The sequence below is a fragment of the Neopsephotus bourkii genome, unplaced genomic scaffold, assembly GCF_033783945.1.
Source record: "Neopsephotus bourkii isolate Nb327-2 ecotype Australia unplaced genomic scaffold, CSIRO-AGI_Nbou_v1 NB_846, whole genome shotgun sequence".
In the NCBI taxonomy this organism is placed as follows: Eukaryota; Metazoa; Chordata; class Aves; order Psittaciformes; family Psittacidae; genus Neopsephotus; species Neopsephotus bourkii.
In genome coordinates this window covers 3,041,072-3,056,856 of record NW_026901342.1, presented here as the reverse complement: position 1 = coordinate 3,056,856, position 15,785 = coordinate 3,041,072, and the positions used below count along the sequence as shown (strand labels likewise).

The window sequence follows — 15,785 nt, the reverse complement described above, 5'->3', positions numbered from 1 at the left end:
TTAACAGCTTTTAGCCTCATTTGATATGCCTAGCTTGTGTATGTGTGTGTTTTTCCAGGTCAGATACTATCAGTACTGCCTTATTAAGGTTGGTGGCCCAAGCCTACTGTCCTCATTTCTTAATGGTTTTCAGCTTGTTAAAATATCAACACCAGCATTTTCCTACTTTCTCAGTCACTGAACTGGGAGTTGGCTGACTGTAAATTCTAAAGACACAGGCATTGTCCTGTAGAGATATAAAAAACAGATAGATGCTATTAGCTTTTCCCTCTAGGCCAATAGAAGAGATAAAGACAACAAGACTGCATAGGGCCTCTAAAAATCCCAAGCAGAGGTTTTTGTTTTGATGCTGTGTTCTCAGATAGAAATATACTTCAATATATTGGCACTGCCCTTGTTTCTGTGCCTGAAGGGGCAGGTTTCCCCACCCTGCACAGAGTCCTCACTCAGTGAACGTAGAAATATGGACTATAACAGCCTATTAGGTATTCCACCCCTGGATGAAAAGGCACCCACCTCTAGAAAATCATGTATCTTGTCCTTAGGATGCTTTTGTTACATATCTCTCTCACTTTATTCTGACAACAGAAAAGGATGCATTTTGGTATGCACAATGGTTGTATCAGCTGTAACTGTCAGAGGAGCTCCATTAGCCAAGAGGCATTTTCCAGGATCTGCTTCTAGCATCTGTTTCTTTCCTAACATTCTATGTTTGAATTTGCTCACAGAAAGAGAAGACAATGGATTGGAAAGAGAAGACAGTTACAGGAAAGAAAAACACAGGATTTTCAGAAGAAAGCTCTTTAAAGCCAGGCTCTAAAGACGGGAGGCGCTCTCCGGTGACTATATTAATTTTAAGTTGCTGACAGATTTGTTACAGGCTTAGGCAATATTGCTGGCAATAATCATGCTGTTCCCTAACACAGCTTCCACAACAAATTTTTTAAAAGGGGAATTGTTTCCACATAGCAGGTCTCATTAAAATGATTTCCATTCTTGGCTGTGACGTTTGGAAGCCACCTTCTTAACCCTCACCTATAATAAATCAAAGGATGAGCAGTGCCAAGATCATAGTCTTTTCATGCTTCTTAAAGTGTATTATTTACTCAGCCCTGCCCTGATCCTGATTACAATATTGCTCAGAAAAGCATTCACTCTTACTGTCTGGCAACGTAGTTAATTGCAATTTAGTAAGGCACGTCTCCTCTGTTTGCTTGGTTCACCTGAATTATGCCATGTGTTCCTTGCTATTTTGACCTGCAAAATATATGCAAATGCCTGAGCCACATTAATAACTTCTATTTTCTCTCTAAGCATGTCTCTCATTTGGTGGCAGATAAACTGTCTGTGACAAAATGAAATTATCTGATGCTGCTGTCTAGGGAAAAATCTCATGATAAAACAGTGAAAGTCTTAGCAGAGGCAATTGAATGGAGCTTCTGAAAGAGGGTTTAATCCAGCGCTCCTGTTTGACAGACCTGTAGTGCTATAAGCAGCTTCAACAGACCTGCCTCAAGACTTCTCAGAAGCATGCAGAGGTTGGAGCAGTGCTGTGGGAAAAAACTTTTCCCACAGGAGAGCAGCCCCTGAGAATGGAACATGGAAGAGGATGAGTGGCCATGACAACAGATTGTGGGAGAGAGCTGCCACCCCTCGTCTCTACAGACCCTGCCTGCATATGGCTAGAGATGGCTCCACAAGCTGGTAGGGAAGCTACGTGTGAAGTGGTAACCATTACAAGGTGACACTCGCTTTCTTTTAGGAGACCAGGGTTTTGCAGCTCTGGCAAACTGTAACCAGCAAAGCTCAAGCTTCTGTACTTGCTCTTGGTTTCGTCAGTTGTTGTTTCTTTCCTTTTACTTCTTCAAGCTCTTATGGTGTGAAGACTTGAAATGTGAGGAAGGGACAGCCCATTTGCAAATGGAGACTCTTCTATCCTCATGAAAAAGCAAGCTGCAGCTCCTTCAAGCTATCTGTGTCCATGCTCTAGGCATGTTTTGTGCTCAAGCAAGGCTTTGACATCAGAGAATTGGGTTCAGGTTATGGTCTTGCAGGTTATCTAGTCCCTAGTCCTTCTCCACTGCTTTCCCATGATGTATTCCTCATATAGCACCATCTGCACCTTAACACCATTGCTTTATGAACACTCTCTTCTGTATGGTAGCTACATAAAAGGATGAGACTTAAATTTTGCAAGTGTAATGAAGTTTAGCAAAAGCTACTTCAGATAAAAATAACAAGTGACTGGAGTATTTAAATAGTATATTTTCCTGTTGGGCTTAATGGGGCTTATCCACAAAAGTACATCCATTATACATAAAAGTATATCTGATATTAAAATCCAGTGATATGCGATAATCAATTGTTAGACAAAGAATTTTAGCTGGATTTGGATTCATATGTCCATTCAGGTTTCAAGCAACCACCACTCTTGTAGGACATTTAGACACAGCATTTCAATTCAAGACCCTTTCTACTTTATGAAAATCGAAAGAGTTTGGAGACTCATTTTCCCTTTTTTGTGGGAGGCTTTTTTTTTTTTTTCTACACCATTCCTTTGATATGGATGAAAACAGAAAGTCTGATTTGCCCAATTTATTTTAGTGATATTCTTTATCTCTACATTATCCCTCAAAATGTTTTGGGCTATCTGGGGAACACAGTACAAATTCAGAAAGAATTACTTCAAATTTGCACTATATTTAACTGCATAGTCACATCATTTGTCCTAATTTACCTCTTGCAAATTGCAGCAAAATGGGCTCCAAGAACCAAATAAATACCAACACAGAGGCCATATTAAACACAAAATTAGCTTAAATATTGAGATTATCATTCAGAATTGTATTCTCTCATATATTAGGTTTTGTGCAAGAGAGATTTGAATTATGTGGCCTGAATCTCCTGAGTCCTAATCTTACAGAGCAGCACTGATTTTCTCAAACATCCAATACAAGGACAGGACCACAGAAAAAAAGAAGATAGAGCTGATATATTCTTATCTCTGATTACCATCATAATTTACCGATCTGTTGGCAACTCGTGTATGACAGAGAAGCTTAGAAGTACCACAAAATATACTATTTTAAAACAAAAGCTATTATCTCAAACAAAACTTCAGGAAACGTGGAAATGTTTTAAGTTCTTTCCCAATTAAGCAACTTGATTTCCTTTAATATTAATTTGCTGATGATAGAGCTCTTGGTGAGAATATACAGATTTCAGAAGAAACTCATCTGACAAGCCAGAGTTACTGAAGTATATAACTGCAGCTTGGAAGCAGGCTTTTTTTGCAATAGTTTTTTTCAACTTCAAGTAATGTTCCCATTTCTTGTGGGAACATTTTCTATGAGAAGGAGAAGGCTTTGGGTTAGGGTCATGAAGGCACAGCTGCATTTGCAGAAATCTGGGATATCTTCCCCTATCCAACTTGCTTCGGAAACAACCCTCAGTGCCAGCATCTCCTCTTCACTTCCCCTCATCAGCAAATTATAAATTAGCTTCTCACTGCTACACTCAGCTGTTAAGTATATGAACAAGTGAAATTGTTTAAACAACAAAGACTGGGTATTACTCAGCCCAAGACCGTCAAATAGTCAAGTTATTCATCTGGGCTGTAACAGTTTGAGGTTCAAACTCACGAACAGCCCATGGCAAATGGAGACTTGACCCTGAACTGAAAAACAAGCGAGGGCTGTAATCACAATGTATTGTTTACTCCAGTACAGTTTGGTTTTCCCTCAGTGGTTTTGTCCAAAAGTCCCATAATTCATAGAAAGTACCATCATCCATAATTCTTGGAGAATATTCAGTTTTCAAAATTAAAATTTTCTAATGGACAACTCTTGATCAGTTCTGCAAATAATACTCTAAATCTTATATTAACAGCGAGCAGGTGTTTTGGGTTATAATTCGTTGAATATTTCTTCTATTGCTAACAGCTGTTCTAATCTTACTTTAATACACCCCTAATTTCTGTAAATCTCTGAGATACATACAAACAATGTGAGGCTATGATATCTAAAATATTCTGCGAATGTAATATTTGAACAACTTCTTTATCTTAATTAAACAAAAAACATGGCAGCTAAGCATAGCTGCTCTTCTAATGCAAGATGAACACTTTGTGGTATACTTATTTTGGAAATAGTATGCCTCAACCAATATGCAGTATGAAAATTTTGGTTTCTTGAATCACTCAGCATAGAAGTGAAATCATTAGGACAAAGAAGGATTGTTGAATGATATACAGACATGTCAGCTCAAACTTGCATAACCAGCCCCAAGTCAGAATCATAGAACCATAGAATAGTTAGGGTTGGAAAGGACCTTAAGGTCAATTAGTTCCAACCCCCCTGCCTTGGGCAGGGACACCTCACACTAAACCATGTCACTCAAGGCTCTGTCCAACCTGGCCTTGAACACTGCCAGGGATGGAGCATTTACCAGTTCTTTGAGAAACCTGTTCCAGTGCCTCATCACCTTCACAATAAAGAATTTCTTCCTTACATGTAACCTGAACTTCCCCTGTTTAAAGTCAAACCCATTACCTCTTGTCCTATCACTATAGTCCCTAATGAAGAGTCCCTCCCCAGCATCCCTATAGGTCCCCTTCAGATACTGGAAGGCTGCTATGTGGTCTCCACGCAGCCTTCTCTTCTCCAGGCTGAACAGCACCAGCTTTCTCAGCCTATCTTCATACGCGAAGTGCTCCAGTCCCCTGATCATCCTCATGGCCCTCCTCTGGACTTGTTCCAACAGTTCCATGTCCTTTTTATGCTGAGGACACCAGAACTGCACCCAATACTCCAAGTGAGGTCTCATGAGAGCAGAGGGGCAAGATCACCTCCTTCGACCTGCTGGTCATGCTCCTTTTGATGCAGCCCAGGATACGGTTGGCCTTCTGGGCTGCGAGTGCCCACTGAAGCTGGCTCATGTTCATTTTCTCATCAACCACCACCCCCAAGTCCTTCTCTTCAGGGCTGCTCTGAATCTCTTCTCTGCCCAGCCTGTAGCTGTGCCTGGGATTGCTCCGACCCAGGTGTAGGACCTTGCACTTGGCATGGTTAAACTTCATGAGGTTGGCATCAGCCCACTTCACAAACATGTCAAGGTCCCTCTGGATGGCATTCCTTCCCTCCAGCGTATCAACCGAACCACACAGCTTGGTGTCATTAGCAAACTTGTTGAGGGTGCACTCAATCCCACTGTCCATGTCAGCGACGAAGATGCTGAACAAGACTGGTCCCAACACCAATCCCTGAGGGACACCACTCGTTAGTGGTCTCCAGCCAGACATGGAGCCTTTGACCACAACTCTTTGCATGCAGCCATCCAGCCAGTTCTTTATCCATCGAATGGTCCACCTATCAAACTGATGTCTCTCCAATTTAGAGACAAGGATGTCGTATGGAACAGTGTCGAGCACTTTGCACAATGTAGATGACATCAACTGCTCTAACCTTGTCCATCAGTTCTGTAGCCCCATCATAGAAGGCCACCAAATTGGTCAGGCAGGATTTCCCCTTGTAATAAGAGTAATAATTTCTCTTATTACTCCAGTCTGGCCAGATAAGAGACAGCCTCAACCCAAAAGCTGTCTCAACATTGGATCTTAAATTCAGCTATGTTAATATGGCTAAACAACTTGAAAGGAAAGGTGGCTCATGCCTAAGGAGTCTGGAGCATGAATATGTCATCACTCAGCCACATCAGCATTGCCAGGGCTATTCTTATGCCAGTCCAACTGTTGGACATGAATTAGTACAACAAACTAAGGTGACCGCAGTCCTTCCTGCTGCCAAAGCCAAAGGAAGACACCAAGCTTGGAAAATACATTAACGCCAAGTTAGAGAAACAATTTCTGTGGATGAGGGGGAGAGTTTTGACATTGATTTAAATGAGAGGTGGCTGGATGTTTTTGTTTCAGAATATAATGGATTTACTTACCCGAGACTGTAGGATTCAGATCCCAGCCTGTAGGCTGCAGCCAGTTTGTTGATGGATTCAGATCCATGGCTGTAGGCAGCTGAGCTCTTGCTGAGGGATTCAGAGTCAAGACTGTAGGCAGCAGATCTTTTACTTCGTGCAGCAGAGTGATCATAGGCTGTAGATCCATAGCTGTAGGCTGCTGACTCCTGGTCATAGGCTGAAGAGCCATGACTATATGCTGCTGAGGACTCAAGGCTGAAGTCTGCTGCAGATGCATGGCGATAGGCTGCAGAGCCCCTCGTGTAAGCTGTAGACCCTTGAGCATAGACAGCAGATTTGCTCTTTGTTTCCTTTTGGTACTGGCTTACAGTGGACTGCAGTGCTTTATGGCGATATGCACGGTCATAGTGCTCATGGTGTCTTTGGTAGAAAGGTAAAGACATCATGGGTGTCTTCTAATTATTTTTTTTTTCTGTGTATTTATGAATGTAAATAAACAGGACAGTGTCTGAAAAAGAACAGATGGGACAAGGGCTATTTTCAAAGAAAATTCTGAGTTAGCATATAAATAATACACAACTTCACACAAACTAACACAGAACATAAATTTCAAAAATCAAATGCAGTGAATTAAGGCTTATCTTTTTATGACGTGCTTTAGACTTTAAGACCGGTTTGTATTTCAGTTTCAGGACACTCATATGTCATTCATCATCACCAGAAAACCTTGCACTATTTTGTCTGTTCATTTTTAGTTGGTCTTGTAACTGCAGACTATTCAAGTTTTCTGTGCTCAACTTCTCCACTCATTACTGTGAACTAATGAAATTTCATGTGTTCAGCTTCTTCAGAGATAGTGTAAATATTTTTGTTAAATTACAAAAGAGAGAACAAAGTAATAAATTATTTAAAAAGGCATGAGCAATTCCAACAAGGTTATATTAGCTGAAATAAAAATATATGAATATATCATTCATTTGGTAATCAAATTTTCATATTGAATTTAATATTCCATTTAATATTTTTATACTGAACTAAAAACATTTTTCTGCAAACATGCATTACATTAATTATTCTGTATGTGATACCAGAGATCCATTTAAAATGGCTTATCATACTTACACAGCTTGATCAGGGATGCAGTCTGTATGCAATGAGTAAAATAACACCATGTTCTTTAGTCCAAATGACCTTTTTTTTTAACCTAGAATGTCATGTTCAATATTGTCAAGAAACTTCTTCCAGACCATAGCTCCATCTAAGTTTTACACTGCACAGTGATCAGTAGATTGTCTTGCAGTTGCTTGTAGTAGGAAATATGATCAAGTGAGAGGTGGTTTCCCTCTGAAAATGGGAGGAGGGTTGAATGCAGAAAGGGTTTCCCTTACTTTATTTTTGCTTATTTTTAAGCTGGCAGTTCAATCTTTATTTTGTTGCTGGTTTATTTTGCTGTTGCTAAAACTGACTTTTTCTCCTTTAATGTGCAAGCTCGCCTTTACAAATCCCTATGACAAGCTTTATCACTTGTGGGATTAAACTTACAACATGTCCCTGAAAAGATACATGGTTATGAATAGAAATGAGTTACAGTGTGTAAATGTTCAGAAGAATTTATAAAAGATACAAAAACAATAGTGAGAGGTGTTTGCTATTGTTTCATGGATTTGGGGTTTTTAAATATCAATCACAACAATAGGAAACTTGTTCTGCTTCTGGTTTTGTTCATATTAATGAGCAATGATGTGATATTTTGCTGGAGTGTAATCATGCTTTCATGAAAATCAAGATTTTTTTTCCTGGTCTTTAAGCTTCCTGGGTTTCATTCCTTGGCTTTTTACCTTAGCCTTGGCCATATTGACTACCATCAGTGGTCCACCTTGGCCTCCAATCGGGAGACTTGGAGGCACACCATACATAATGCCGCTGACTCCTTTGAGTGCTCATGAAGAACTAGTCTCGAGGAGAAAAGACAACACAGGAAGAATCGTGTCCCACCTGTTCCACCCAAGGAGACCTTCTGCTGTGCTTTTTGTAGCCGGATTTGCCTATCCCACATTGGCCTTCTTAGTCATCAGTGTGCTTGTAGTAAGCGTGGGTAAAAGCCCTTCCCAAATCTTCGTTCGCGAAGTCAAGCCATGATGGTGATGGTTCTGACAGCAAGTCAACAAATGGCAAACTATTCTCTTTGGTAAGTCCTCAGAGGTATTCACCCTGACTAAGGCAAATTATGAAAAAAAAACCAAAACAAAACAGTGTTTCAACTTTCTTATATTTCAGAGCTCTCTCAAGGGAACTGCTCTTTGTGTGATGGAACAGATCACTTGTTTGCAGAAAGTCAGCAAGTAAGAAAGTAATTCAGAAGTTTTTAAGTACATAAAGGAAATATCTGATATCCTGATCACAGTGAAACTATGACTTCAAGAAGACCAGTTTATGCATTTACTTTTATCTGAGGAAGGGGGAGGAATGAGAAAGGGTATTAGCCCATTGCTCTCCATGGCAAAACCCAGTGTTCCTTTTTAACTCCCTCATTTCTCCTGCTGGCTATTTTTTCATGTGAGTCTAAAGAATCCAATTATTTTGTCTAGCTTCCATGTTTCTAATGCCTATCAATTATTTGTATTATTATTCATTTCACTTTGTTAGCTTCCAGTAGTGTGTAGTTCCTCTTAATTTCCCTAGTTTCATATTATTTTGTCTCCATTTTTCTTCATTGCTTTTCTCCCACAGAGATAGCTAGGTTTAGGGTTTGCAAGACATTGTGATCTCTGCTAGGCAAAGTTAAGGAGTACAGATAAGTATTGTCTTGTACACTGAAAGCAAAACAACATGAGAACATCTTGTTTTTCTTTTATAGAATAGTACAGTTGTTTCCCTTCATCTTCACCAGCTTCATTTGCAGTGCTGTCTGGCTTCATCATGGATACAGCAGCCACAACGCTCACAGCAATTAAGTCTTGTTGCTCAGGGATTCCCATAACCCTTCAGGCTTCAAAGTAAGGAAGACAACCCACAAGTATAAAGCTCTACCTGTGTTGCCCATTAAGGAGAAGTTAAATTTCATTTACATCTTATCAAAGCAAAAGAACAAGCACAGAACTTAAAGTCAGAATATTTTAAATGTACAAAGGAAACCTTATTCTTAGAAACAAGGTCTGGACTTCACTGTCCTCAGGAGTAAAAGGAGTAATCTATAACAGAATCAAAAACTAAGGCAGTAAGGCAGAACTGAGCATAAAGTCAGCTCTCCAGGTTTAACTCAAACGACAACACTGACTCACAGAAGAGTTTCCTCACAGAGAGGAAACTCCTTTTATAGGTATTTTATCACACACTGAGTTATGTTTTTTATTTCCTCTGAAACATCAAGCATTGCTCACAGGGCAGGATCAGTTAGGTGCACTAATCTGATCAGATATAGTAGTCTGATGCTATTGGAGTTGAAAAGAAAGTCTAAACCTTCTAAGAATTTTGGTTTTATTTGGAGCACTGCAATTATCAGATTGACTCCAACCTCTTAAATTTTATGAAACCTGTGCTATCTGCATGCATTTAGTCTGTGTCTACTAATCAGCCCCCTTTTAGTATGAGATCTGTGTAGCATTTCATAACTACAGAATTTGACCTAAAATGTTAGTGGCCAGAGTTAGATGAACATGTACTTTTTGGAGCTAAATGTTAGTAGCTGTTGAACTGAATTCTAAAAATTACTGCTGAGCAGACAGTTCTGTACTTGTTCATAGGTCATACCTACACATTAAAGGAAGCGATTTCATTTGCATTACCTCCTGCACCATTTACCAGTCTCTTTGTAATTCTCTAAAGATCTACTCCATCAATCAGTGAAAACAGTGAAATAGATAAAACCCAGGAACTCTTGTAAACAGGGAAAAAAATACAACATTTCCTTCATCTCAGTCAATAGCTTTACAAATCACAGGAAAACCTATGCAACTAGAAAGTATTTAGGTTATTTACACATTCTCTAAGCCCAAAGAAGGTTATTCAACAAATTCCTCCTGTATCTCAGTAACACATGCTTCATTTGAGAGTACTGTGACAATATGCGAGGATAGTTGAATGGATAAGGAGTGAACGCTTACACTAATTTGCTTTGTTTCACAGCTGAACCTTTGGATGTCTTCAGTTCGTGTCCACAAGTCCTTCAAATAACTGCTGAGCTCAGAAGAACAAAAGGAGCTACTATGAACTTAGCATTACAGATTCAGATTAAAGAAAGCTGAAACATAAAGTCTTCTGTCATAAAGGAACACTTACCAGGGCCCAAATGAAGAGCAGCAAATGGAATAGGTCTCAAGTGAACGAACAGCAGAAAAATACAATGACAAGGAAGCCAGCAAAGAAAGAGGTAGCCAGGACGAGGGGTAAGGACTGGGCATAAGATCCAGAACAAAAATAATGCCTGCAGTCAGTGGAATGTCAGAGCCCCACTCCAGACCTTTTATGGCCAGGGGTGTGATAAATATAGCATCGAAGAGGGAGAGAGACAGACACCGATACCCTGTGCTATCTCTGTGCACAGACACGATGACAGCAGCTTCACGCTGGCAGTTGTCTCTTTTAAGTATCTTCACTAAATTCTGTATGAAACCAGCATTCCGATTCAAAATTGTTTCTAGGATTTTTTTTATACCGAGGAGAGAAAAGAAAAATTGTGTCATGAACCAGAAATTAGGAAAGACCAGTCCCAGTATTGACCTTTGCCATGGTACAAGAATATAAATATTTTATGGGTTTCTTTCTATTTTTTTAATGCCAAGCCATGGTGCATGTAGTTTAGGTATTTCAACTTAATGGCAGCCAATATAGAGAAGTTATAGTTAACAGTATACAGTAGATATAGTTAACAGCAAAACTCTATAAAGCCATACAATGTGTGTTACAATTCAGTAAAAATGTGCTTTCTTTGTTCCATTGACATAGTGTTACTTTTTTTATCATCTTAAGATAAAATACTAAATTAAGAACACGACCTCATAAGGCATTTAAGTAGACATAAATAATGCAGCTCAAAGACCCAACTTTTTGTTTCTAAATTAATCAATATAACCTCTAGGGATAACTAAATGAGCTTGTCTTCTTTAATTTTGGTCACAGCATTTTCGCACAGAAATGTACAATCAGTGTGGCTGAATATTACATCAGAACAATTTCCATCATCTGAAGTCTAGTATGTGAAACGCACCTTAACTTCACTGTAAATAGATTTTGCTAAGCACTGTACATTTAACTTCCAATACAAGTGATTAGTTAATTTTATTTTACACATTTGCATTGACAGAAATATTAACCCTGTCATTTCTGCTATAGCCACTTTTCACCATACCCACCATATGACACAACTGAGAACTTTCCAGATCCTCCTTCTCTGCTGAGACCTTCTTCTTTATGTATGGAACCACAAGCTGAAGGTCTGGGTAAAACCAGCAGGTCCCAGTCTTTTCTGTGGTTCATCAGTACCCTCTTCTTCACCTCACCGCCTTGACTACACCTGAAACCTCTTTGTTCTTCCCACTGTCTACTTATTCCCTGGGGAGCCATTACCACCCCACCCTCCCCAGCCAGATAGATACTACACCATGGAGTAAGTTCACATGCCTCAGCTACATTAACCATATGGGCTTTCAGTCTTTGCTTCCAAGCACAGAAAGTATGGCCAACAAAAAGCTGTACAGTCATAGAAACTATACCATGGCTCAAGAAAATAGCCAAACCTGAAACAGGCAGAATGAAAAATGGGAACCCTCATATAACCTTTTATTCCCCCCCAGAAAAAGTCTCTGCAATGGCAGTGCCACTGAGCTATAGAATCTGGGCATTAATACACATTATTAATTAGAGAAGGTAGGGGCCTCAGTGGGGAGATTCCTGTATTCTATTATAGACTCCTGATCTACTCCTTCACAACAAGTCATTTGCATTGACATCTTAAAAGTCTTAATGACATCCAAATTGCATTTTAAAAATGCAGAGAGATGTAGACAAATTAAAACAATTAAAAATTTGCTTCTCTGCTCTCACTGCAATACAATTTGCATAGGCCACAGGTGGGATATTAAAATCTAAACAACATTTTCAGTGTTTTTGGGTTATAACAATGGCACTACCAAGGCCAATACAGTTTTAAAATTCTGTGCTGCCCTTGTTTATTCTGTAAAAGAAATGGAGATAGAGTGTGACATCAACATATTTTGGGTTCTTTCATCATTTCACTTAAATTTACATACTTTTATCTGGCTTTAAATGAGATCATTTTCACAGCAGATTTTAAATCACTCAACTCTTATTTGAATATCAAAGTACATATTTCAAACCACTTGGATCTCTGTAAGTTTCAGAATCCCTGCAGTACTGTGCATCCACATGTAGTTAGTCACATCGGTCCTGGGAGAGAGACTGTTTGGAAATGTTAGTTCTGTCTTCTGCTAATTAGAATTACACAGTGCCAGAGACCAGTTTGCCTTTCTGAATGGGAAAGCTGGAAGATTAATTTAGAACCTTACATAATGGGGGGGGGCCCCCCCCAAGCTTTTTAGACTGCCCATTGAAGTTTTAAGAACTACAGCATCCTCTAGCAGTGGGTATTAGTCAAATTCCACAGCATCCAAGTCAATCTCTTTCACTAGAGTGGAATCCTAAATAAAACTAGCAAAGCATTTTTTGAGGAACAGAGTTTTTGATTATGTGTGTTGTCTTCTGGAATTTATTTCAAACTTGAGTCAAATTTTCTGAATGGATTCCCATTTTTTAAAAAAATATCCCTTTGGGAAGATGTGCTATTCTCTATTATACCCTAACTAGCTGTCTTCATAACCCACTGAACACATGGAAGATCTGTGTTCCCTTACCTTCATCCATGAGAAGGTCTTAATCTCCAGATGGATTCAATCTTTGTTTCTGTTTATTATCTGTGTTACTCTCAGTACACGTATTTCACATGGAGTCAGGAGGGATTAGGAGCAGCCTACTCCAGCTTGAGAGTCTGGCCACACACCTGGAAGAACAAGTACAAGACCACTTTCTCCTTGATATGGATAGAAATCCCATTCAGGGTTTCTTGATCAGAGAGATTCTCCTCACTGATGTGGAGGCTAGGCTGGATAAAAATCAGGACATTGCCATTTCCTGCATTGCCAGTCTCTGATTCTAGCCCTCCTGTTGCTGCTTTACATTAAAATGAAGATTAAATAAGAAAGGTATTTCTCAGATTTTATTTTAGCATACAAAAGCAGGGGCAAATATGTATGAAATTAACCAACACTGGTGGGTGCAAGTTTTTCATTAGGAGTGTTGAATGTTACTGCTTGTTTTCCATCAGAAGATGCTTGTCCACTATTTTCCCAGTAATAACGGCACTCAGGCTCTGTAAGGTATTAGTTAAAATATAAAGCATTACTGCTAACACTATAAGAAGGAAATAGTACAGAAAAACTTACATTCCCTTATATGCTGGGAAACCCAAGCAGTGTAGCATCAAGCAGCACTCCAGCCCATGCAGCACACCATACAGACCCCATCAGGAGGAGAAGATTCCCTGCTGAAGCCATTTAAGCTATTACAGCAGTTTCTTACATAAAACCAACTCTATTTATAATTTCTGCTGTCAAACAGAAGGGATGTTCACAGAGACCTTCTGCTTGCAGGGCTGGACACATGCAAAGCTACACAGGTGGTGTAAGTGATGTGAGTGTGATGGTACCAAGTAGGAGCAGCCTGCAAGCTTCTCTGTGCAATTACCTGGCAAGGCTAAACTTGCAAGCCAGCTAAACTGGGCAGCATACTGGAAGTGTGAAAACAGTGTAAAATCTAAAGCTCAGGGTGGGTGATGGAGCCCAGGGTAACCACAGCAGACAAGGAAACCAGATGGAGGTCTGGTGGTTTGTGTTGCTGTGGCACCAGGAAGGAACATGAAGTAAGGTGGAAGCCATGTGGTCTCATTCTTCCTCTTGATAACTGAAAACACACAAATGTTATCTGTGTCATCACTCATGTTGCAAAATCATGCAAGAAATGGTTACCAGCAACTGCTCCCAAGTACAGCTGCTCTATACAACACAACAGCAAGCACAGGAGGTTTGACCGCAGCCCCACCCACAGTGCTTTGTGCAATAATAGTTAATGAGGTATAAAAGTACCCTGATTTTGTACCTAGCTGGGGAATGATAATTCAACACCAAATCATAGGGACAGAGAGGTTTGTCCTCCTTGCCTTCCCTAGAAGAGATGCCTTTTATTAAGACTGGCTGTACGGAGTGTTTTGACCCAGGAAATTGAGCTTCTGATTGCAATCATATTGTTAAGTGCTGTACAGCTATTCTGCAGTTGATGCATTTATTGTCAGCAATCCAAAAGAACTGCATATTTTGCATATGAATAAACTAATATTCTTGAACCTGACTGGCTCTTTTGAATGTAACAGGGCTTATAGTTGATAAAATATAGATTCAGGCATCCCATGTTGGGCTTATAAGTTCTCGTTTTTGCAACACAGCCTTGAAGGCCATCCCATACCTGCAGCTCAGCACATCACTGCACAGGACTGGGCGTGCTCAGGTTAACTACTGTGTTGATCACTGACTCCTCTATGTACAGATGTCTGTAGTCAGGAGGACTGCACAGTTCCACCTCCTGTCTCAGCTTCCTCACTACCAGTGCACACACAGAAGAGACCAGTCTATGCTGCTTCCTTCTGCCTGCCAACACACATTGATGGGAAATATTTTTTCATAAATTTTAGAAATACTTGCCTTACCATTATTAGTAACATTTATTCCACAGTGTCTCTCTGGAACTGGAAGTGTCCCATAACAAGCTCACTGCTGGCACCATTTATTTTCCTTCATAACACTTTAAAAGTTTCTTTTCATTTAAAACCTCACCCTGAGAGCCTATAGCAGACTTGTAGAGCTATTCCACAGAAAATCCTTAGCATTTCTTTAAATGCCTTTGGTGCTTACATGGTTTTACAATCCATAGTATCTCCTGTCATTTTAAATTATATCTCAAAACAGATTGTTACATGTTGTCTCATATTGTATCTGTCAATCTTTCCTAAACACCACAGGTCCTTCAAAACCTTTATTTCAGTAACAATGGATAGTTTCTGCTACTTTTATTCCAATAACATTGGATAGTTTCTGTTACCCTCACTGTATTTAGTTTTGCATCTTGGAAAGGCTGGATAAGATGCCTTGACACACGACTGCTGAAGGACCAGAGAGTCCCTCCAACCACAGATAACCCACTGGCAGAAAACTTGACTATGGTATAATATTTGAGCTCTTGCCATTTAGTTAAGCAGCTTTTAGAAGCAGATAATACACTTCAAAATATGAGTGAAGTAATTTGGCCAGGATATTGGTGCCTGATTCCTGGGGCTGGGGCTGCCCCACTGCTGTCTGCCCTGCTCCTGGCTGGGGTGACGGGACTGGCCCTGGCTGCCAGGACCTGCCCTGATGTACTCCATGGACAGCCCCTCTGTTCCCCCATGGGTGCCTAGACACTTAAACAGAGACTCTGTAATGATTGTCTTCTCCTTTCCTTATCAAATGTCTTTTTAACCGTACTATTTCATCACAATTTTAAAAATCCTGTTATCATCTTGCTGAGATTTAAGCCACTGTTGCAATAACAGGAAGCAATTGCCTTGGGTGTTACAATAATCATTAACACAATCATTCAGGCATAGCTAACACAGATTTACCACCCAGTATGGAATAACAGCTTTCATTTTACTCATCCTCACGTTGATTGATGAAATACTTATGAATCAATCAAATGTTTCCATTCAATAAAAGGCTAGTAGCAATGACTTACTAGAAAAAAATAAAAAT

At 39.7% G+C, this 15,785-nt stretch overlaps 1 protein-coding gene across 1 annotated transcript in view; it reads right to left on the bottom strand.

Moving 5' to 3' along the window:
* The window catches only part of MYOM1 (myomesin 1), a 75,026-nt gene extending 64,630 nt beyond the window's left edge, over positions 1–10,396 (bottom strand). The window contains exons 1-2 of the mRNA XM_061356393.1: positions 10,210–10,396; positions 5,950–6,439 (exon numbers count right to left, since the gene is read on the bottom strand). Of these exons, the coding sequence (XP_061212377.1) occupies positions 5,950–6,377 (428 nt within the window). The 5' untranslated portion in view covers positions 6,378–6,439; positions 10,210–10,396. The remainder of the gene's footprint in view (positions 1–5,949; positions 6,440–10,209) is intronic.
* Positions 10,397–15,785: the final 5,389 nt, after the last annotated feature.